The sequence below is a fragment of the Euleptes europaea genome, chromosome 7 (genome assembly GCF_029931775.1).
Source record: "Euleptes europaea isolate rEulEur1 chromosome 7, rEulEur1.hap1, whole genome shotgun sequence".
NCBI lineage: Eukaryota > Metazoa > Chordata > Lepidosauria > Squamata > Sphaerodactylidae > Euleptes > Euleptes europaea.
In genome coordinates, this window is record NC_079318.1 from 60,246,578 (window position 1) to 60,269,908 (window position 23,331).

The 23,331-nt window shown below is 44.6% G+C and overlaps 2 protein-coding genes across 2 annotated transcripts in view; both read right to left on the reverse strand.

Moving 5' to 3' along the window:
• TTBK1 (tau tubulin kinase 1) overlaps positions 1–8,698 on the reverse strand; it is a 103,259-nt gene extending 94,561 nt beyond the window's left edge. The window contains exon 1 of the mRNA XM_056852907.1: positions 8,464–8,698. The gene's annotated coding sequence lies outside the window, so the exon portion shown is untranslated. The remainder of the gene's footprint in view (positions 1–8,463) is intronic.
• A 7,250-nt stretch (positions 8,699–15,948) lies between these two features.
• LOC130480406 (cullin-9-like) overlaps positions 15,949–23,331 on the reverse strand; it is a 56,437-nt gene continuing 49,054 nt past the window's right edge. The window contains exons 35-40 of the mRNA XM_056852911.1: positions 23,254–23,328; positions 20,386–20,496; positions 19,125–19,242; positions 17,878–18,011; positions 17,603–17,688; positions 15,949–16,159 (exon numbers count right to left, since the gene is read on the reverse strand). Of these exons, the coding sequence (XP_056708889.1) occupies positions 15,949–16,159; positions 17,603–17,688; positions 17,878–18,011; positions 19,125–19,242; positions 20,386–20,496; positions 23,254–23,328 (735 nt within the window). The remainder of the gene's footprint in view (positions 16,160–17,602; positions 17,689–17,877; positions 18,012–19,124; positions 19,243–20,385; positions 20,497–23,253; positions 23,329–23,331) is intronic.

Sequence of the window (23,331 nt, forward strand, 5' to 3'; positions counted from 1 at the left end):
TATTCTGCCCTATTGGCATAACAAATGGCTAGATTGTCTATAAATTGTCAGATGAAATGGGGGCATCCTATTTTGAGCCCTTTGTGCAAGCAAAGATATAACTGAGGAAATCTAAGAACAACATCTATTCAGAGCTGCTGATTGGTCTCCTTGTACCCCAGCTCCTTACAAATAGACACAAGCATTACTATGATCATACCACATATGTGCTCACTGAAATTAAATATACAGAATTAACAATGCTGAATCATCTAGGGCTCACTGGAAAGTGGAAGTTGAAACAGATTCGCAGGACCACTTTTTGAGCCTATTTTCAACACATGGGGTTGCCATCTAAGGATTTTGGTATTGGTATTTTCTTTCCTGACGTTTCGCCAGCAGCTGTGGCAGGCATCTTCAGAGGAGTAACACTGAAGGAGACTTCAGTGTCCTTCAGTGTTACTCCTCTGAAGATGCCTGCCACAGCTGCTGGCGAAACGTCAGGAAAGAAAATACCAAGACCACGGTTACACAGCCCAGGTAACCTACAAGAACCAAAGTTGTACATCTGCTGGCAAAGTACCACTCAACTCCATCCTTTCTGGCTGAATTGAAGTCTAATCAGATAAAACAGTTAAAATACAGATTCAAAAAATAGTTTGTTGGATTAATGTTATCAGTAATAATGAGAATATCTGGAGAGAAAAAAATCGCAGTACAGACAGGCCTCAAATAACTTATATAAAGAAAGCTACTATACATCTTATATTCTAATAGTCAAGTGTAGCCCAATCTGTGGATATCTAAATCTGTGGATCGGGGCCACCCTGACTATAAACAGCAAGTTCTGCAAATTAAGGGGACTCCTCAGGTTTGTAGAAAAATCTGAAAAGTTTTAAAAAATACATTGGAGGGTTTAAATCCCCCTCCCCCGAAATACAAAGGTTGTCTGTACATGCACAACTACCTTAGCCTCTTCTCTTGGATGGTGGAAGAGACCGGGAACCACGTGGGGCTTGCCAACAGCAAAGGCATCATCGGTGACGGCTGGGGAGGGGGGAACAAGCCTCAGCGGGCTTGTGGGGGGGGGCAGGACCCGCATGGGGATCGCCAGTGCGTGTGGGGGAACTCGCTGGCGATGGAAGCAATGTCAGCAATGGGGGGGTGGGAGGAGAAGCCTTACTGGGCATGAGGGCAGCTGGGAGCCTCATATCCCATCTGCCTCATATCTGCCCTATCTATATCCTGCTGTAGTTCTCACAGTCTCTAACTATACTTCCTGCTTCTTGTTCAAGGCTTGCTTTCCTCTGATCTCTGTCCCTCCCTTGTTGCTCCACCATGGTCCCAGCTCCCACGTGTTCACAGCCTCTTGGATTTGTTTCTACTTCCTGAACCTAACCCTGGCTCTTCCTCTGCTATAGCTTGTCTTATAGTTTCTGACATCCCTGATATTCAAAATTATGATTAACGCTTAAAATGACCAATAGGAAAGTGTGGGTCCAGCTGGCAACAAACCTCAGGCAAAACTCCCATGCATAAATGACCCAAGTAATTTTTAAAATAAAACTATATCGGTGTTCATTTTCATGTTACTGAGCTTTCTCATTACACTGTTTCAAATTTGTCTAACATAAAAGATTTCAGTTTCCTTACAGAATCCTAATGTCTCTGCAAAAACAGTTTGTGATGTAGATGTTATCCATCTCTGATTTAAAAACCACGGGGGGGGGGGAAATACTTTACTGCACAACCCACCTTAAGTATTCTATTCATAAAAAAGGTTGTGGTTGCCGACCAAGTACTGTCGTTGGAAAAATATAATAGCTTTTAAAAACTCAATCCTGCTAAAAAGAGAGAATTTGTACTTAAGCTAGAAAAGTGACTTTTGAAAATAACCTCAATAAAAAGTAATGTATAGTTCTTTCAGTGTTCAAAGCACTCCGCATACATTATTACAGCATTTTAAATATACCATCCAGCTGTTAACAATTGCTCATTCAATTCCTATGATACTAAAGTTCATAGGCTCAAGTTTTAGCATCAGATTCAGGGACAAACTAGATAAATACTGGGAGATTAGTGAAAGGCATTTCCCAGGAATTTTTATTGGTAAATAGCATGTGTATGTCCGCAATCTGTATTGGGGCTATGGGAGAGGGGTTTAACTCTCCTCCCCTCACTGTTTCCCTGACTTTGAATAGGCCCTAGGAATTGCTATTTTCTCCAACGGGGAACACACACAGGTTCCATGTATGGGGCTGCTCTGTTGCTGTTTAAGATAAAGGAAAATAGCTACCCCCTGCCATGTACAGACAGGTCAGCTGGCCCCAACAGCTGCTATTTACTAATGACTCCAGAAATTCGTGCAAGGATCTTCCAACGTCTCATCTAATTTGCCCTCAGAGTCAGTTAACCTCCTAGATGCACAGGCTGCTGCCCACTGATCCTCTCTGTTCTAGCTTTTGGGACCATGTCTTGGTGGTAGTGCACATGCTTTGCACTCAGAAGATCCTAGGTTCGGTCCCTGGCATGTGCTTTTAAAAGGAGCTCAGGAAGCAAGACTAAGGAGAGACCTCTGATCAACACCTGTGACAGCCTCTGCTAGTCAGAGTGAATAATACTGAACTAGATGAACTAGTACCAGAATCAGGTGGTTAAGGCCAGACGCTTTACAAGTCATAGCTTAATGGTGCCGTTCACAAATAATTTCATGTGGATAATTCAATCTTAACTATACTACAACTGCCACTCTTTTTTTAATTGCAAGATGATGAGAAATAATGGGAAAGGTACATTCTGTCAATGCATCTTTACACATGAATATGTGACTACGATCCTACCAAGGACATGATTGAAGACAATGTGTATGTTTTAAAAATGTGTATCTTGGTGCACTCACTCGCTCACTCTGTAGGAAGGTTCATAGAGCACAGTGGCTTTTAGACAAATAACACCCAAACTATCAATAAGTTAAGAGAGAGAGCCACTGTGATGTAGTGGTTAAAAGCGGTGGTTTGGAGCGGTGGACTCTGATCTGGAGAACAGGGTCTGATTCCCCACTCCTCCACATGAGCGGCAGAGGCTAATCTGGTGAACTAGATTTGTTTCCCCACTCCTACACATGAAGCCAGCTGGGTGACCTTGGGCTAGTCAATCTCTCTCAGCATCACCGACCTCACAGGATGTCTGTTGTGGGGAGGGGAAGGGAAGGTGATTGTAAGCCGGTTTGATTCTTCCTTAAGTGGTAGAGAATGTCGCCATATAAAAACCAACTCTTCTTCTTCTTCATAGGATAAATGCCCAGTAAAATCAAAATAACACCATAGATAGTACATTAGCCATTGAAATAGCTGTTGAAAGATTCCCACCTGTGCAGTGGGTGGTTCTGTAAAGCAATATAAATTTGAAAGGGAAAAAATAATTTTCTTCAGATTTAATTTTAAAAGCAACAATAAGAAAATATGAGGGGAAATCAAAGAACCTTACTAGCACAGTTGATATCTGCTTCCATTCTTTCTGTTATGGTGCTAAAATGAGTATGTTGTAGTGCATTCTCCCCAAGCAAGCTCCCTTCTGATGCACATGGTACTGCAAGCAACAAAGGTGCAAGGAACTTGCACATCTACATGTTGGTGCCTCTTGCAACAACCAAAGCCAACAAAAATGGAAGCAGGGTGGCAAGTGAAAGGGGAGAGAGAACACACAGTACCACTACAAAAAGCATCTCATTTCCCCCCTGCTTTCGCGCTATCAAGCAAGTAGTGTTTTTAAAAACTGAAATCAGATTTGCTACTCATTTCTACTAAATAAGCTTTTGCAAACTCAGTGGCCAGTCTGATAATATTTACTTGTGTGGTTTAATGGAGTTATTCCCAAGTAACCATGCAGAGGGTGGTTTGCAGCTCTGAATGTGTGTAGGTTTAGTGCCATCAAGTCACTTCTGATCTGTGGTGACCCCATGAATTAATGACCTCCAAAACACATATGATACTGCTTTACACTGAATCAGAACATTGGATCAGCCAGCTCGGAGCTCACTACTCTGCACAGCAATGGGCCTGAGGGTCTTATCCACAGATCATTCCCTGCCCAAGATCCTTTTATCTAGAGACGTCAGCTCCTGAACTTGGGGACCTTCTGCATGCAACACATGTACTCTGCCACTAAACTATCCCCCGCTTTAATCTGGAAAAATTGTTATATGAAAAAGTTGACTGTACTCTGTGAACTCTTCCACCCAAAACATGTTGGTATCAAACTTTCAAAGTGACAAATAAATCAAATGTTAAGGTATTTTATGGGATGCTCAAGGAATTCCCTGGAATGTTCCAGAGGCTCCAGTATCAGCAGCTAAAAGTAAATGGCAAGAAAAGAAACTATGGTTGGTGCTCAAACAGTTAAATCCTAAGCAGAGTTACAACCTCCTAAATCCACTGACTTCAATAAGCTTAGAAGGGTATAGCTCTGCTTATGATTTTACTGTAAATTGTCAAAGCTCCCTGAATCACCCAAATGTTGACTGATTGGACTACTGGCCACACAGCAGTGTCAAATTCAAATTCCTTTATTGGCATAATACAATTCGCAAATGTAAAAGGGTAAAAATTAAAATAGAATTTTTATATATTTCATCCCTTGATGTTATGGTCTTTCTTCAGACTAAGTTCCCATTGGTTGGCTGCTATCATTAGAAATCTTGCCACGTTTTCTATAATCTTGGGATCCTGATCAGCTAGTAGTTTATAAAGCGTTTTTCTACTGTTTGAGGAAAAGTACGGAACTAGAGGTTTTATTTCTCTCGGGAAGTTGTATAGGTGGCAATCCAGAAGTATGTGGGACAGAGAGTCAGGACATCCTATACCACATCTGCAGACTCTTTCTGCGTAGGGTGTTTTCAGGACACAGCAGTGTTCTTATAGTCCCTTGGCCACTAGGACTTGGCACAGGATTTTTTAAAATGCCAGTGTTTAGTCCAATCTAGTGTTCGGAATTAGCAGTGGGAAAACAGGCGCATGAAATCCAAAACACAGAAAGTGACTACTATTTGATTCAGTGCTGATATAATCTCATTTGGAATACCATACTCATTTTGGGTATCACATTTCAAGGAGGATGTGACAATTAGAGAGCACGCAAAACAGGGCCACAAGGATAATAATTCTAGAAAGTCAGATATACAAATGAACAAGTCAGTATGATAACCTGCTTTTAAAGAACTGTATCTGGAGGAGAAGACAGTAAGGGTTTAAAGAGCAACCACCAAACTACCTCCAGCTTGATCACTTGAGATAACTCCATGAGTTCCATACACCCCCAACTGAAGCGATATGGGTGGAAATACTAGACCCTAAGGATTACTTAAATGTGGGGGTGTACTATCGCCAGCCTTGAGGCTGATCTTGACATGGAGAAGGAAATAAGGGAGGTGACTAACACAGATAATGTTATGATACTGGGAGACTTCAACTACCCTTATATTGACTGGGTAAATATGTGCTTGATTCATGCTGCAAAAATAAGATTCCTAAGCATACATGACTGTGCACTGGAACAGCTGGTCATAGAGCAAACCAGGATAGTGATCTTGGACTTGGTTCTGAGCAGGGCTCAAGATCTGGTAAGATCTGTAGAGGTTGTCGCATCAGTTGGGAACAGTGACCACAATGCTATTAAATTCTGCATTCATGTCAATGGAAAGTTACACCTGAAGTCCAAAACTGTAACATTTGATTGCAAAACAGGGAACTTTACAAAAAGGAAGGGACTAGTTAAACGGAACCTGAAAGGGAAACAGAAGAGTTAAATCCCTAGAGGTGCTTGGAAGCTATTTAAAACCACACTAATTGAAGCCCAGATAGAATGCATTCTCCAGGTTAGGAAAGGCATCGCCAAGTCTAAAATAATGCCGGAATGGTTAAAACACAAGTCAAGGAAGCTATAAAAAGTAAAGAGGCTTCTTTTAAAAAGCAGAAGGCCTGCCTCAATGAATTGAACAGAAGGGACCACAGGCTCTGGCAAAAAATGTATGTCAATAATTAGGCATGCAAAAAGAGAATTTGAGAGACAGGTTGCTAAAAGCATCAAGACAAACAATAAACATTTCTTTGAATATATCCGGAGCACAGAACCATCCAGAGAAACAGTTGGGTGACTAAGGAATAAAGGAATTGTCAGGGAATAAAAGTGATTGCTAATGGAAGATGGGGAGATAGCAGAGAAGGTCAATGAGTGTTTTTCTTCTCTGTACACTACAGAAAGTAGTGTACAGCTTTGAATGCACACTGGAACAAAAAATCCCAACTTAAAGTATGGGCTAATGGGGTCCACATTTGCTGAGAATGAGAGAGGAAAAGATCTTGGGGTCGTAATAGATAGCTCACTGAAAGTGTCAACTCAGTGGCGAAACAGGAAAACTCTATATTAGGAAAGGGATTGAAAATAAAACGGCAGACATTATAAGAAGAGTTGGTTTTTATATGCTGACTTTCTCTACCTTTTAAGGAGAGTCAAACTGTCTTACATTTTTCTTCCTTTCCTCTCCCCACAACAGACACCTTGTGAGGTAGGTGGGGCTGTACAGATCTATGATGCGGCCTCATTTGGGATACAGTGGGCAGTTCTGGACATCGTATCTCAAAAAGGGCATTGCAGAGCTGGAAAAAGTACAGAAGAGGGCAACCAACATGATTAGGGAGCTGGAGTATCCAGGACTTCTCAGTTTAGAAAAGAGATGACTAAGGGGGAACATGATAGAGGTTTATAAAGTTATGCACTGGGTGGACAGAGCTGACACAGAGAACTATTTCTTCCTCTCCCAAAATACTAGGGCATCCAATGAAGCTGATGGACAGTAGATTCAGGATGGACAAAAGGAAATACTTCTTTATACAGAGACTGATTAAAATGTGGAATTTGCTGCCTAGAGTAAATCACGATGGCCACAGGCATAGACAGCTTTAAAAGGGGTTTTGAAAGATTCATGGATAATAGATCTATCAATAGCTATTAGCCATGGTCACTAAAGAGAACGTTTAGGTTCAGAGACAGTATACCTTTGAATACAAGTGACAGGAGGCCACATGAGGGGAAGGCCTTGGCCTCTATGCCCTGTTGTTGGCCCTCCACAGGAACAGGTTGGCCACTGTGTGAGACAGGATGCTGGACTAGTTGGACCTCTGGTCTGATCCAGTAGGGCCCTTCTTATGTAACGTATTGCAAGAAGCCATAAATATAAGCTCTTCCCCCCTTTCACTGTGCCATCCCATAACAGTCTGTATGTCCTGGGCCATGCTCTCCCTTATACCTGGAATTATCTACCCATCTCTTCCCCTCCTCCTCACCCATTTATTTAACAGTATCCTGAACCATCTTTACCTACTGCTTTATTGCCATCTGACACTCCCATCCCCATTTCCCAACAGTAGCCCTCGACCTATCTTCAAGCCCAGGGGTCACAAAGTTTTGTGTTCTGCCTTATGCCGTAAATGTTTAATCCCACTGGAGAGCACTGATACAATGAACCTAGCGTACATACCCAAAAACAGGCCCTAAGCAGTTCATTTTTAAGCCAAACAGCTGCACAAGCCCCTCGTTTCTCAATTTTTTTTAACCTTCCACAATAATATTCAAGTGGGATCTCACACAGGAGAGATGAGCAGACAAGGGATGGTCCAACCAGACTGCTTCAGATACCAACACAAATCCCACCCCCAAGAGAGAAAAGCGCAGACACTGAGCTGTAGGCATAATACTTGAAACTGCCCCAAAAGCAAAGCAAAAACCTATACTGCTGCTCTCCAGTATAACCTCAAAGGAAGCCCACCCGGGCCCTGCATCTGCTTGGAAAGAAAGTGTCCCTTCCTCTAAACAGAACCCAACCAGACCATTCCAGCCCTCCTAGGAGGCCTGGTTCTCTTCCCCACCCCGTCACCCTCGACGCTTATGACACACACACTCAGCCCTTAATACACTACTCGTTACTTCAAAGGTCGCCCACCACCCCAATTGAGCAAGCCTACAAAGGGAGACCACCCCCGCCGCCAAGCCTTCCCCCAGCCCAGCCCTCAGCCAAGGCGCGAGGCCCACCCGCGGGAGGCCCCGCCCACCCACGCACCACTCCGCCCTCTCCCTGCACTGCAGCTTCCCTAAACTCTCCCCCAGCTCCGCCGACTTGGTGTCACCCCACCCACAGGCCGCTCCTCTTAGCGACTGGTCAAACGTCCCGTCAATCCCGCCCCGGGGCATCCTGGGAGCATCAATCCCTTCACGGAGCGTCGTTGTCTCCCCCCCTCACCTCGCCTCAGAAAGTGGGGGGGAAGAACTACAACTCCCACAATGCACCGCCAGGCCCCACTTAGGCGAGGGGTCCGGGGCCCTTCTCGCAGCCCACCCCCCGCTCCCCGAGAGACTAGGCGGCGGCGCGCCCGCCTCACCTCGCCATTTCCCAGGCCCGGGGTATTTCCCGCCCCTCCCGGGCGCGCTCACCTGGTCCCTGCCGCAGCCGTTGGTGAGGGCGCCGCATCCCCTCCCCGCTGCCCTCCGTCAGTGCGGCACCGGCGCGTAGTTGCCTGCCCTGCCCGGGACCGTCTGGCGCGCTGCCTGTGGCTGCTCCTGCGGCGGCCGCCCGGGGAGCATCCTCCCCCCCTCCCGCACCGGCCTCGCGATGGATCCGCGGCGCCAGGAGGGAGAAGAGGAGGCGGTGGCGGCGCTGGTTAGCGGGATTCGCCCACAATGCACCGCGCGCGGCAGCATCAGCAGCAGCCTGACATCAGCTCCAGCCTCCGCAGCCCCGCCCCGCCCCGCCGGCTTGCACCGGGACCTCAGGTAGTGACTGGCAGGCCGCCGGCTCCGCCACGCTGCAACAGCCTCGTCGCCAATGACACGCGCGCGCTGCAAATTCCCGTTTCTTCATTGTACCATCCGGCGTGGCTCTTCGCGCATTGCCTGCCTTTTAAGGTCTCTGCGTTGCTAGCATCCTTATTCTGTTCTGCACGTGCTGTTCTGACACCCTGCAATATTTTAATGTTCTGGCCCAGAACCCTAAAGACACTGTAGTAGCCTGATATCCCTTTCCCCATCCTTTTTGTTTCTCTATCAAATCAGATTTTTATAATCTTAAATCAGCCATTAAATCGAATAAAAAAGAGTACACACACACAAGATGATCAGAGCTGGATTAGTTACCCTTCTACATCCTTTTTTTTTTTTAATTACAAGAAGGATAACAGAGCACATACATCCAATTTTGTGAATGGCCTGGTTTCAAATGGGGATAATCTGGAATGGGGGCTCCTATATATTTGAGTCGGTTTTTTAAAGTTGGTTTTTATACTCCACGTTTCTCTACCTTAAGGAGTCTCAAAGTGGCTTACAATCACATTCCCTTGCTTTCCCCACAACAGGCACCTTGTGAGGTAGGTGGGGCTGAGAGAGTTCTGAGAGAACTATGACTGGGGTCACCCAGCAAGCTTCATGTGGAGCAGTGGGGAATTGAACAGTTCTCCATATTAGAATCCACCACTCTTAACCACTATACTTCTGTTTCTTGGTTTTTTTGCTAAAAGCACAGAGGACCCTATGATCAAAATTAAAATCTCATCATGAAATAGCCATAACAAAAACAGAAAGCTACAGACCAAATTATAACTATTTAAAAAGCACAGAAAACCCATTTCTATTCGGTATCATAGCAAGGTAGCTTGGCAGGCATTTCTGAAAAGCTGCTTTGAAATACACCATGAAGAATGGCCTGTCCTTCACCTCACACAATTACATTTCACATATAGGAATCAAGAACTGGACTTCTTTGCCAGATCCTAGAGAAAAGGATGGCTTATAGGATAGTGAATAAGGAGAACTGGGGTTATTACTCCAGGCTAATTAATATTAATTGTATCTCCCGCTCTATGTTTGAACCTAATAAGAAACCACAAAATTGGGGGGTGAGAGAGGAGTTGTAGTTTCTTTTAAAAAATAAAAGTGGTTTCAGTAAATAAAATAATTACTACAACAGAAAAAAGGACAATGGGTAGTACAACTAAGGGAGCTTGTCCCATCATGTTCCATTGATGGTGCATGCCTTGCACAGACAGAATATGCCACCCTAAGCCACACTTAGGTGGTGGGATACAATACCAACATTTTCACATATGACATGAGCTGCCCCTGTCCTTGGCACTTTGGCTTAGATCTGGCTTCAACCACAATGCAGCTTGCTTTCTCTGCCACGAGTATTCCATTTATGCATGATTGGTGGTTGTCAATGAACCCTTCCAAAAACAGAATTACAAGGGCAGTCCTAACCAATGGGCAACAGGGACAGCTGCCCCAAGCTGTGCGCTGGGAGGGGCCACCCGCAGCTGTTCATGCCCACCTGTCTGGGGCTCAGGGCAGCTGGCTTGGCAGCAATGGCCACTCACACCCACCCCATCCAAGCCTCCAGCAGCTGGTTTCCAGTAACAATGGCTCCCACCTGCCTCCTGCAGGGCAAGAGCCACTTCTTGCTGGGACTCTGGTGGCAGTGATTCTGAATTTTTGCCCAGGGCCCCAGAATCACTAAGACTGCCCTGCAGAGGTACTAGAGCAGAAGAAGCAAACTGCTGGAATGAAATGCATGCAGAAAGTGTTCACAGAATCCAAGCCTCTAATTTCAATTAAAAAAAAACAACACATCTCAAGCCAGACCTCCAAAAGTCCAGGCCATGTCCAGATTCTGAGGCCCATGAAATGAAAAAGACAACACATGCGAACAAGATAAGGTACCCCAAAACAGATAAAAGGAAGTATTTCTTCACACAATGCATAGTTAAATTGTGGAACTCCTTGCCCCAGGATGTGGTGATAGCTGCCAACTTGGAAGGCTTTAAGAGGGGTGTGGACATGTTCATGAAGGAGAGGGCTATTCATGGCTACTAGTAAAAATGCATAGTAGTCATGATCAGGATCAGATCAGGATCAGATGAGCAGGCCTATTATATGAGGTGCTGTGGAACACAGGCAGGACAATGCTGCTGCAGTTGTCTTGTTTGTGGGCTTCCTAGAGGCACCTGGTTGGCCACTGTGTGAACAGACTGCTGGACTTGATGGGCCTTGGTCTGATCCAGCATGGCCTTTCTTATGTTCTTAGATACAATTTGGATATTTTAATTAACAAGTGCTTTTATTGTCTTCATTTTTGAGGCCCCAGCCAAATGGCACTCCTCCTACCCACTGGCCCCAACCTTGGCCTAGAATCGGAATCAGTGTCTAAAGCTGTCCTAGGATGTAGTGTCCACAGCATGTATAGAGTGCTTTCCCTTACTAATGTGCATCCATGTATTCTGCACCTTAGAATTAAGTGGGCACATGATATAACTTGAAAAAAGAGCTGGACCCTAGTATTTCTTTTTGTCAGTAGTCAGTGGGATAGTTTCCACCCACCCACCCCCCGATCAAGAGGAGGTAATTGCAACTACAAGCCCATAGCTCTCTGACTCCCTTTTTTTGCTGCTGCTTTATTTTCTCCCTTAATTCATAACCCTCAATCTCCCACTGCACCTTGTCCAAGTGGACCACTCACACATCCCATTTCCATTTGCCTTGGGTTGTTCACAAGCCTCAGACTTCTTTTTGCTCTCCTCCAACCACACCAGCACTGCCAAAGTCTGCGTTGCCAGGAAAAAGAGCTCGCACATCTGCACTGCCTGTTCACAAGCAGCAGCAAAAGGTGCTAGCAACGGAAACAGAGCAGCAGCAGCAGCCACCAAGTCTAGCAGACATCCAGAGCAGAACCCATTCGTGTACACTTTACTGTATACTTCCCACTCCCCAAATTATCTTACCTTACTGAAATGGCCCCCATCCTTGCCAACAGGAAGTAACAAAATAGTAATGGTGGCTGGCCTCTCCTCCACAGTTCTTGGAAGGGGATAAGTAGTTCTGCCCTGTACTTTTTTCAAGGCCAACTTTTCCTATATTGCCCACAGTAGGCAGGACCTGAATTCTTGCATTTGTATCCCAGCTACTCACTTATCTGTACTTTGCAAGAGAATAATATATAAACTGGTAACGTCTATGGTGGCACTTAGCTTCACTCTATCTCTTTGCTGAAATATGGAGGTGATGTATAGTGCAACTGTTCCAACAGAGGCAATGAAATCTTTGTAAGCCACAAACAGAGCCTTAATCTTAGTGTGTCAAGAAGACTGTCTATCGACTGTACAAACAGTACCCTAGGATCCAATTAGATAATAATAAACCAGGAATGAAACCATCAGAGAAACATCATTCATGTTACAGTTATAAAGAGAAGTAGCAAAGAGTCCAAAGTGTCCCAGTTGCCTCTTGTTGAATGGTTCCTGCCAGCTGAATCTTTCCATTTAGTCTTAATGGGATACCAAGACTACACAGAGGTGGGAATTTATTAAGGTGATCTGATTGATTTTCAGGTGGCATTAGGGGATTTTCCTATTGAAATGGTGGACACCCCTGTTGATTTTTGGAATGAGGAAATGACCTGGGCAATTGACGCAATCACTCCTAGGGACCCTTTCAAGAGCCCAGGCAGCCAGTTGGTTTACTGAGGGGCGTGGTTGGTTAAAAGACAATGGAGATGGATAGAGCAACAGTGGAGAAGGACTCATGACAAATCTGACAAAGATACAGGCTACAGCTCATTTTAAAGCCCACTCTTAGGCGGTGATGGTGGTGAAGAAACGAGTTTTCTCTGCCAGCACTCTGCATAATGTAGACCTGCAGAACTCTTCTGGGTGGTCAGGGGCTTATGGGATTGTGGCCTACAGGAGGTGGACTGCTCCACAGCCCACTGCGATCATTTAGCCCAACACTTTGCAGATAAAATGAAATTGCATTCATCCATTCCCACTTAAATTCTACATTGGCAGGGACAGGATTGGATGGGCCCAGGACTTGTCCAGTTGCGTGGAATGTCTTTTGGCTCATTTAGTCTGAAGATTTGGACAGGATTCTTGGAAGTTTCAGACCTACCGCCTGCTTATACAACCCTTGCCCCTTATGGCTGCTTCAGTCTGCCGGGGCGGGGGGGGGGGCATGGACTGGGACCAGGAGATAGCAAATGCCTCCCTGAGATAGGGGTTGGTCATTCCTGCCTTGAAGCAGGCAGTGGTCCATCAACACCTAAAAAAAACCCTACTCTAGATCTAAGAAAGTTGAATAATTACTACCCAGTCTCAAACGTACTATTCTTGAGCAAGGTGACTAAACAAGTGCTGGCTGGGGAACTTCTAGGATTCCTGAAAGGATTATTGTCGAAGGCTTTCACGGTCAGAGTTCATTGGTTCTTGTAGGTTATCCGGACTGTGTAACCGTGGTCTTGGTATTTTCTTTCCTGACATTTCGCGAGCAGCTGTGGCAGGCATCTTCAGAGGAGTAACACTGAAGGACAGTGTCTCTGAGAGACACTGAGAGACACTGTCCTTCAGTGTTACTCCTCTGAAGATGCCTGCCACAGCTGCTGGCGAAACATCAGGAAAGAAAATACCAAGACCATGGTTACACAGCCCGGATAACCTACAAGAACCTGAAAGGATTGTTTGGATCTGTTCCAGTCTAGTTTCAGGCCTGGTTACGATAGTGAAATGACCTTCGTTGCCCTGGGAGACAGACAGAAGGAGTGCAGTCCTATTCATTCTCCTGGACCTCTTGGCAGCTTTTGATAATATTGATCATGGTATCCTTCTAGACTGCCTTTCGGGGTTGAGATTGGGAAGCACCATTTTGTGGTAGTTTTGGTCCTACCTTAAAGTGCGGTCCTTGGGGACTGCTACTTGGCCCCTTGGCCTATGGGTCCCACACAGCTTTATCTTGTCCCCCATGCTTTTTAGCATCTTTGTGAAGCCACTGGGAGAGGTTGTCCAGAGATTTGGGCTGAGCAATATACCAATATGAGGATGACACTCAGCCCTATCTCATGCTTCCAGCAGATCCCAGGGAAGCTGTGGTAACTGTGGTGCCTGGAGGCAGTTTTGGGACTGATGAGAGCTAACAAACTGAATCCCAACAAAACAGAAGTGCTGTGGGGGAGGGGGAGGTCCAACCTCAGAATGGGGATATCTCCTTTTCTGGATGGGATTGCACTTCCCCTAAAGGAGCAGGTTTGTAGCATTGGGGTGCTGCAGGATCTGGGGCCCCTGTTGGACAATCAGGTGGGAGTGGTGACCAGGGGCTTGCCTTTCCCCAGCTTTGGCTGGTGAGCCAGCTGTGACCACTCCTGGGCAAAAAAGATCTTCCCAGTGTGGTGTATGCACCAGTAACATCAGGATTAGATTACTGCAATGCGCTGTACACGGGGCTGCTTTCAAAAATGTCAGGAGGCTACAACTGCTACAGAATGCTGCTCCTGAGTGAGATGGTAGCAGGATGTATTTAGAACTGGAATCACTGCACAGTTGTTTATGGAGTTCTGCATAACATTGAATTTTGTTGTATGTTTTGTAAGGGACTTGGGGCTGAACTAGAAGTTATGCACAGCTGAGGCCAAGAGCAACAGCCTGTATCTCCTCAGTGATGTCTACTAAAAGACAATGTATGATATCAGTGCATTTCGTTTCTCTGCCCCTGCAAACAACAGCCAGTGAAGGGGAACAGGGGCAGGGAAACTCTAGCATAACATCACGCCCAGCATGTTCTTTTATAGGTGTTACCAAGGAAACCCAAGGCTGTTGCTCTCAGCCACAGTCTCATGTTCTTAACAGACAGACTGACCCTAAGAAATGCGTAGAAAGCAGAGGGGATCTAGAAGAGAACCACACCAAAAAGAGCAGTAGAAGAAAAACTGTTTTATTTATATCATCTTGTTCTTTCAGGATTATTTCATTTCAAGAAAAGATAAAGCATAATAATCTGAACAATTTCGGCTTCTGCATATATATATATATATATGTATATATTTATAATATACATACGAACCTTCTGAGCCTCTATATCCAGCTGAACTCCCATCTGTAGGAAAAGAAGGCAACGATTCCAACGACAAACAAAAAAAATTACAGAAAACTCACCTCTCAATGAGGGGTGTACACAAAGCCATGTCCGTTCAGAGCACCAGCAACCCACCGAACCACCCATCAGCTCACAGCAGGGGACTTTGGCTCAATTTGGGACATTTTGTTTAATAATTTTTATTGGCCCTCATCTCCAACCAAGCACAATGACCTAAATCACCTAAAATGTCTCCAGTTAGGTGATCTTTCTTCTCCGTATACTTCACACGCTACAACGAAGTGAAAGTTTCCATTCCTAGTTTCTAGACCTGTGCTAGAACAGAAATGAGAATCACTCTAGCAGGGTGACACCCTCTAAGAGATTGTGTGCGAATGTGTCTTGTGTGTGTGCATTTGCATTAGTACATCCATATATTTACCACATGAAACATCACTGCTGGTATTCATAAACCTGTGTCCCTTCCTTTTCTTGGTATTTCAGCCATTGTCAGGCTTGATCATAAAGTCAAGTAGTTTTTGCCAAGGCTGGATTTCCTGCAGGATAGTAGCAAATGGGCATTAGAAGGTACAGGAAACACAGGCAGGAGTGGTGCACAACCTCACAACCTTTCACAAACACTGATGACCTGTGGTGCTTCCTTGATCTCTCAAGGTAGAGCAGAAGCAATGGTTGGCCTGGTTTCCAGATTGGTACCTGACTTTATTCCCCAAGGGAAGGCATGAAGAAAACTCACAGGAAACAGTAACTTTATTTTTTTTGCAAATAACTGATGATGTTCATATGTAACCAGGAACAGCAATCCTGTGATTTTTCCCCAAGGAAGCCAACTTTAAAAGACAAAAGCATTCTTTTGTGGTAAACCACCATAAAAATTCTCTCTTGCCTGACTGAAACCTAGTAGTCCATTCTCTGCTGTTGATGACAATGAAAGAAGCAGAGTGTATCAGGGAAAAGCCACCCTGAGTGATGACAGGTGAGATTTCACTTTGGGCTGCCTGGAGATCAAGTCTAGTCATAAATTATATCCTCATCTTCAAAAAAGAAAGAATCCCTCTCCAGATTTTCCGATTCATCATCATAGGAAATGTTGTCATCATCAAGATCATCATCATACTCCTCCTGCCATTCAGGGACATACTCTTCATCATCCTCATCCTCATCCTCTTCTTTGCCACCATCGTCTGTGTCAGGTGAATCAGATGCCTCGTCAAAGGTTAACCTGTGCAGGAACAAATCATAGCGATCAGTGGACTCAGTACATTTTTCTCCTAAGTCAGAGGCAAACAGATTGCTCCTAGAATCAGAGCTCTAAATCCACAACAGCCTTTGGAACCTTGTCCATACCCAGATGCAAGTATAAATATACTGCAGGGCAAGGTTGTGAACTCTGGCAGTGTTGAGACGAGCCACTCACTAAGCCTTTTCTTTAAAAGCCTATAAAAGCCAACGCTGGGTAAGAAACACAAAAACATGGTTATCCACTTTGTAGCTTTAGTCGAACAGCCTCTTGCTATCTGGTAATCCTGCATCTGGACTACCATTACAACTCCATCTTAAGGGACCATGACAGAAACCCTAACATCTTACTAGACTAAAGACTGCCAGCAAGAAAGTCTGAGACCTTGGATCCTTGGAGGTTTACATTAAAATGACCCATCCTGGCAGACTTAATTCCTTTTGGACACAGGACAATTTGGTTTGGACCAGACCACATATATGTCATGCAAGTTCAGATCCATTAACAGATGTTTGATGGAGGTGGGACTACATTTTATACAGTTCTGATTGGTAACGGTAGCCTCTGACATCAGAGATGCAGCTTTGCATGGGATTCGCTAAAGCAGCTTGTCACTCTTAGAAAAGAGGCTGGCTTAGGTCCAATTCCATCCACCTGCAATATCTGGACATTTGGGATTTCCCCTTGTCTTCAGGTTTCAGCGGAAACTGAGTCCACAGGATGTTGTGTAGGGGTTAACAGTCCCTTCAACTTCTTGTTACTGCAAGGAAGTCTGCACTTGCTCTGAGGAACTTGACCAGCCCAGGTAATGTGTGTTTAGCTTAGTTGGTTCAACTGTATTGCTTTTCATCTGAACCTCTCTGTTGTGTTGACATTGTGAACCTTCCCTGTTTGTTTTTGCTCTTTTCCAACCGCTTTTTGAAACCAGCCACCCTCTTCCTCCCCACCTCTTTTATAATAATGCTCTCCCCATCAGAGAGAGAAGAGGGCCTTTTCAGCTGGTCAGTCTACATGTTCTCAGGAGGTGGTGAGTGGAGGAAGCTGGTTATCAGGGTGCTTTCCAAGGAACCCTTGGCCTAAGGAAGTTTTCCCAGCAGCAAAAGACACCATTTCCCCCTTTCTACTATGAGATAAATAAAACACGTTATAATATTGAGTTTCATAGGAGAGTGGTATATGCAAGGCACACTCTTAGGCTCACCAGAACATTGTGTCTGATCCAAAGGCCACTCCTATGACCAATGGCTCAAGAGTCCCTAGTAATCTAACCCACTTAGCCTCTTTTTAATTAGCCAGCCTGCAAAACACTGAATATTGAGTAGTTCTCTCTGCCTATATACAGACAAGATGCTACCCATAACCTTCTTGGCAAGAATATAAAAACCAACTCCCACCACCTGCTCCCTGGATGAAAAAAAACCTCACTCTTTATAAGCAGGAGTAGCATTAGGCACATTGGATAACTTCATCTGTTCAGAGCTTTGCCGGGTTTGGAACCCCATGCGGAAATCCTGCAATGAAATAAGAAATGTTAGAAAGCCCAGATGTTGACAACTGGAGATCACCCTTATAAACAGATGGCACTGTTATGAATCCAGCTCCGCTACTATGCAATTAATATTTCTTTTGCTACAGTAGTAAGTAAAACAGATCTCTGACTAACCACCACCACCCCCCAACAAAAAACTAAGAGATGTTACTTGAGTAGCGTGCTGCAGAATTGCTAGAAGCCGTTCCTGGATCCTGCGTACTAGCTCGAGGCCTGTATTAAAATGCTCTGCTTTCAGCAGTCGAATGGAGGAAGCAACATCTTGGCACTGCAGCAATGTCTCCTCTGAAATACAAGGCAAGACACCCCATCCGTAGATTATATAGCAGCAACCAAAAGGGTACCGCTGAATCACAAACACATCCTACAAAGCTCCAGGCAGACAAATACTAATGGGCTTCACTTGCAGGGAATTTCAGCTCAGTCCACCAAAGGAACACAAAGGGGTGGCAAATTCCCCATTGCTCGAAGTTGGTTTTTTGTTGTTGTTCGTTTGGATACTGATGGATTATAGGCACCCAACTGCAATTATTCATAATGTTCAGGAATTTGTCCATACTCCTCTTCTGCCTGTTATGGAGTACAACTAGAATTCTGTGCTGGCCATATCAGGTGGGAGAAAAGAAGCTAAAGGGACTGGTGGAAGAGCAGGGCAGAAAAAACAATGACAACATTGTATCTCAGTGCTTTGAAATGCTTAAAAGGTATAGGCCTCATTTCCAGACATGGTTCTGGCAAACTTGCGCAGCTACAAAGGACAGTTTCAGTTGCCCTTCCCTCCTGTGGGGGTGCATCTGGCAGCTCTGGGCACTGGGAAGAGAAAGACATTTAATGCCACAGCCTGAAATCAAGGCTGCTGCAAATTCCTCCCCCCCTCCAAAAGTCTCCATCTTACAGCATGTTTCTGACATCCCCACCCCATCCCTGTGTACCTCATCAGAAGAATGGCTGGATTTCATTATTAACATAGCAGAGCTTTCCCCAGCCCCAAAGCACTTCTGATTGCTGCTTTTCACAGAGGTGTTATTTGAAGCCCACCAGACTGGGGGAAACTGGATAACTCAGTAATGAAAACATGGGTGAAAGTCTATGCAGGCTGAAGTGCCACAGCAGTACAAACAGTCCGGACCATGCAAGAGAATCATTAAAGTTCCAGCACTGAAAGAAACAAACACTATCCTGTGCGCAAGTTTTTAGAACTGAACGCAATGCAGAGGAGTAAAGCCAGGACAGATATACAGATGAGAACTGTTTAAAATGATGGTGATAAGATACTCTCTTGCCTTTCTCCTTAATAAGGACTCTCTAGCCTATGTATAGCCAGTGTACTCTCAAACTGTTTTTCCAGAAAATAGCAGCCATCTGTACAGTAGCACTGGGTCACTCACTCTTACTCACCCAAAAGAATTTGCAGAGCATTGGTGTGCAGCTCTAGATTCTCTGACTGCTGTTCCATGATATCCATCTTTTCAGTGTCTTGGTTATAGTAGCTGTACACACAGGAGTAAGCCAGCACCTGGTAGAGAACAGAGACATAACCATAATTTACATATAAATAATGCACAGTTAGGTTTTCTGTTTTGTTTTTTAAGATTCATACTTTTTAATGAAAAAACTAAACGTTCCTGCTTTGTGGTTTCTGCATAAATCAGGATTTCAATGAAGCATCCATTTACAGGCCCACGGCTAGAAGGACACAAACAACTTAGAGGCAATTTAAAAAGAGTAACATCTTGCCGGGAAAAGACCACACAAACAAAAACATTGTTGGCACAGGGATTTTGCCGTGAACTAATGCAGATTTCAAGAAAATATAGTGTAACCTGCATTATATCTTCTGTGCTGCAAGAATCTGTGCAGGCACGGTGTTACTGTGTGAAATTTTTTTTGCATGGTTTCAAATTGATAGCATCCCTACTTTAAATACTTGGGCTGAAATGAACTAAATGTCATGATGGCTGCCTATAGACACCCCTTGTTGCGCTACTTCACTTGTAAAGACACCCCCTCTCATTTCTAGAAATAAAAAGGGAAGGTGTGGTGTTTGTGTTGGTCTATGATTGCAGTCACTAAACTACAACAGTCCCCATATGTGGAAAAACAAAATGTGTAGGACTTCAGACACAAAAGGGAGACAATCAAAGAAGTTGCTGTAAACTAGATCGTGCTCCCAAATTCCAAGGCACAGCCCCGTTGCCCCAGTGTAGCCTGCTATGCACCCACACAGGATGCACTTCTAAGACAAGTAACAAAGACAAATTACTTCTCAGAATCTGGGCAGACAGAGAAGATCAACAAGTACAGCAGAACATCCCTATTAACTAAACTTCAGTTGTTCCACATATGGGATGTATTAGGCTCTCGCCTACATAAAGTTATGTTGCAATAAATCTGTTAGTAGAATGTCACAGCAATTCAGAGATTTTTTTCACCTAAATCCTTAATTTTCAGTATTTTCTTTTGCACTCCCTTGCTTTTCTCCTTCCTTGCCCCCCCCCCTATTTATCTGACTGTTGTGCACCTTTCCAAAAAGGTAGGGCTGGACCAGCTGGTACCAGAAAGTGAGTGAAAAAAACTGAAGCAGAAGAAGAGAAAACCAGAGAGCAAAACAGTGTACATGCATCCTTCAGAAGCCCGTTTCTCAGAAGTGTGCACTTACTTTCCGTGCCTGTTCCAGCATTTTGCAGGCATCAACAACAAATGTCAAGGTCCGAATCTGTGGCACATCACTGATAGTGGAAACCCTGTTTCGCAGGTTCATGGCGAATTCCTACGAAAACCAAGGAAACACTATTAGCTCATCCAGCTTCCCTGTTATCCACACACACACACACACACACACACACACACACACACACACACACACACACACACGACTTCAGGACAAGATCTCGCCCTATTCGTTCACGTTAAGCATTGTTTCAGACCAACTGTTCCGTTTGGCAACTTGGCTGACTGCTCCAAGGCACAGGGACCTAAGTTCCAAATAACACGAAGAGCTTCCAGGCTTCTTTGTAATCAAAAGGCAAAGTCACTTTCACAGCCAGTTTCTACTACTAGAACTTGGACCATCTGCCTGTTAAATATTCTAGCCCACTATAGTTGGTGAAGCATGATTAATAGCAGGCGTCTGTTCTCTATGGATATTTGTAAATGTTTATATATAGAGAAGTAACCATCAGATAAATGGGGAATGCAGTCATCTGATCAAATTCTATACTAACTATAGTATACTTACTTTAAAAAACCTGCCTGGCTTTCTCCCTTCTTAATAGTAGCCAAAGACCAGCCAACATGCGTTCTCTGCCAAGGATGTCCAACTGTCACAACTGGTTGGATGCCACAGTGACAGAACATATTTCTACACAGCCAGCGTGGTGTAGTGGTTAAGAGCGGTGGTTTGGAGCAGTGGACTCTGATCTGGAGAACCAGGTTCAATTCCCCACTCCCCCACATGAGTGGTGGACACTAATCTGGTGAATCAGGTTGGTTTCCCCACTCCTACACACGAAGCCAGCTGGGTGACCTTGGGCTAGTCAGAGTTCTATTAAGAGCTCTCTCAGCCCCACCTATCTCACAAGGTGTCTGTTGTGGGAGGGGAAGAGAAGGTGATTGTAAGCTGGTTTGAATCTGCCTTAAGTGGTAGAGAAAGTCGGCACATAAAAACCAACTCTTCTTCTTCTACAGCTCTGTAGCACTTTGGTTTTTTGACTGCTTTGTGTACAGGGTTCATCACCTTACAGCTGAGCAGCTGCTTGGTGGGGGGCTGAATTGTTTGGACCTTTCCCACCACTTGGTGGTGAGGAGTGAGAGACCCAACACCCTTTTCTCCATCTGAAATTTGATGGGAAACCATTTTTAGACTAGTAAAAAAAAAAGTAAAGAACTGCAACATGCCCACTCTCCTGCTAAAAAGTACTTTCTGGGGGATTCTAACCCTCCTGATACCAGTACATTTAACCTCAGCTGTCAGAAGCATGAGAACTACAGCCTTTCCCTCACTGAATGAGGTGATTATATTAGACCTTGAATAGCATTCACTGACTAGAACTACACAGTCCAAGGGTCCTCAACGTGGCGCTCATGGGCCCCATAGCGCCCACCACCACCTTTCCTGGCACCTGACATGTTTTTATTTATCGAGAGCCAGCGTGTTGTAGTGGTAAAGAGTGGTGATTTGGAGTGGTGGACTCTGATCTGGAGAACCAAGTTTGATTCCCCACTCCTCCACATGAGTGGCGGGGGCTAATCTGGTGAACAGGATTTGTTTCCCTAGTCCTCCACATGAAGCCAGCTGGGTGGCCTTGGGCTAGTCGCACACTCTTAGCCTCACCTTCCTTAAATGGTGGAGAAAGTTGGCATATAAAAAACAACTCTTCTTTTTCTTTTAGAAAGTTGGTGGGGTTTTCAAAGTTTATGGTATAATGTAGACAGTGGATTTATGTAAAGTACTTGCCAAGGGAGGGCAGGGTATAAATCAAATAAAAAATATTTTACCTGTGCAAATAGTGGAGTGATATTCTAAAAACACAGTGGGACTTGATTCTAACTAAACAAGATTGGGATGCATGGCTAATATGCTTAAAGTATCTACATCAAATTGTATTCACTTTTCAAAAATCACTTATGTTCCCATCAAAAATCTGGCCAGAGTCTCTCCCACTGTGCACACGTGCAAGGAGCTCTCACCAACCCTTCAGTACCACCTGCCATTGTTAAAAGTAACAGTGCAGATTCAAAATGTCTGGGGTCATGAGAGAAAGGCTTGTCTAAAGGGAGAAGCCTTTTGAGTGTGTTAGATGTCTGCAAAATGAAGTCAGATACTGCCAGAAATTTTGTTAGTCTTTAAGGTGCTACTGGACTCTTGCTCTTTTCTACAAATACTGCTAGATTAGAGTTTCTTAGAGAGGGAGAAAGAGACTGCCTTTTAATTGAAGTGGATAGATAGAGAGCTAGAGATATATACACTCAGCTCATGTGTATGTGTGCTAGAAAATATTTTTAAACATGTCAATTAAAAGGCATCCATTAAACAGAGCTGCTGCCAGAAATGTTGAAGTCCTACTATCCATGCATGCATGGATGGTGTAGTGGTTAAAGTGTCGGACTAGAATCTAGGAGACCCAGGTTCAAATCCCCACTCTGCAATGGAAGCTTCCTGGGCGACCTTGGGCCAGTCACTCACTCTCAGCCTAACCTACCTCACAGGGTTGTTGTGAGGATAAAAAGGAGGAGAGGAGAATGATATAAGCCGCTGTGGGTGCCCATTGGGGAGAAAGGCAGGATATAAATAAAGTCAATAAATAAACAAAATACTATCTGAGTTATGCAAAAATTCATGGTCTGCCACTGTGGTTGGCTCCACCTCCTCTGGCAGCCATTTTGCGGTTGCGCCCACCACCTTGTGTCGGTATTCCAAAAGTGCAAACTGAAAAGGTTGGGGGAACCCCTAACATGATACAAGATAACCTGGAATCAAGAAAGGGGGAGTAAGATGCAGGTTCAAGGGCGGGGCAGTGATCCTCACCTTCGCCTGATGATGGAAAGTGCACCTTTCATTATAGTCCTGGAAACGCTTCTCCTGTCGAGCTGCTTTGCTCACCTG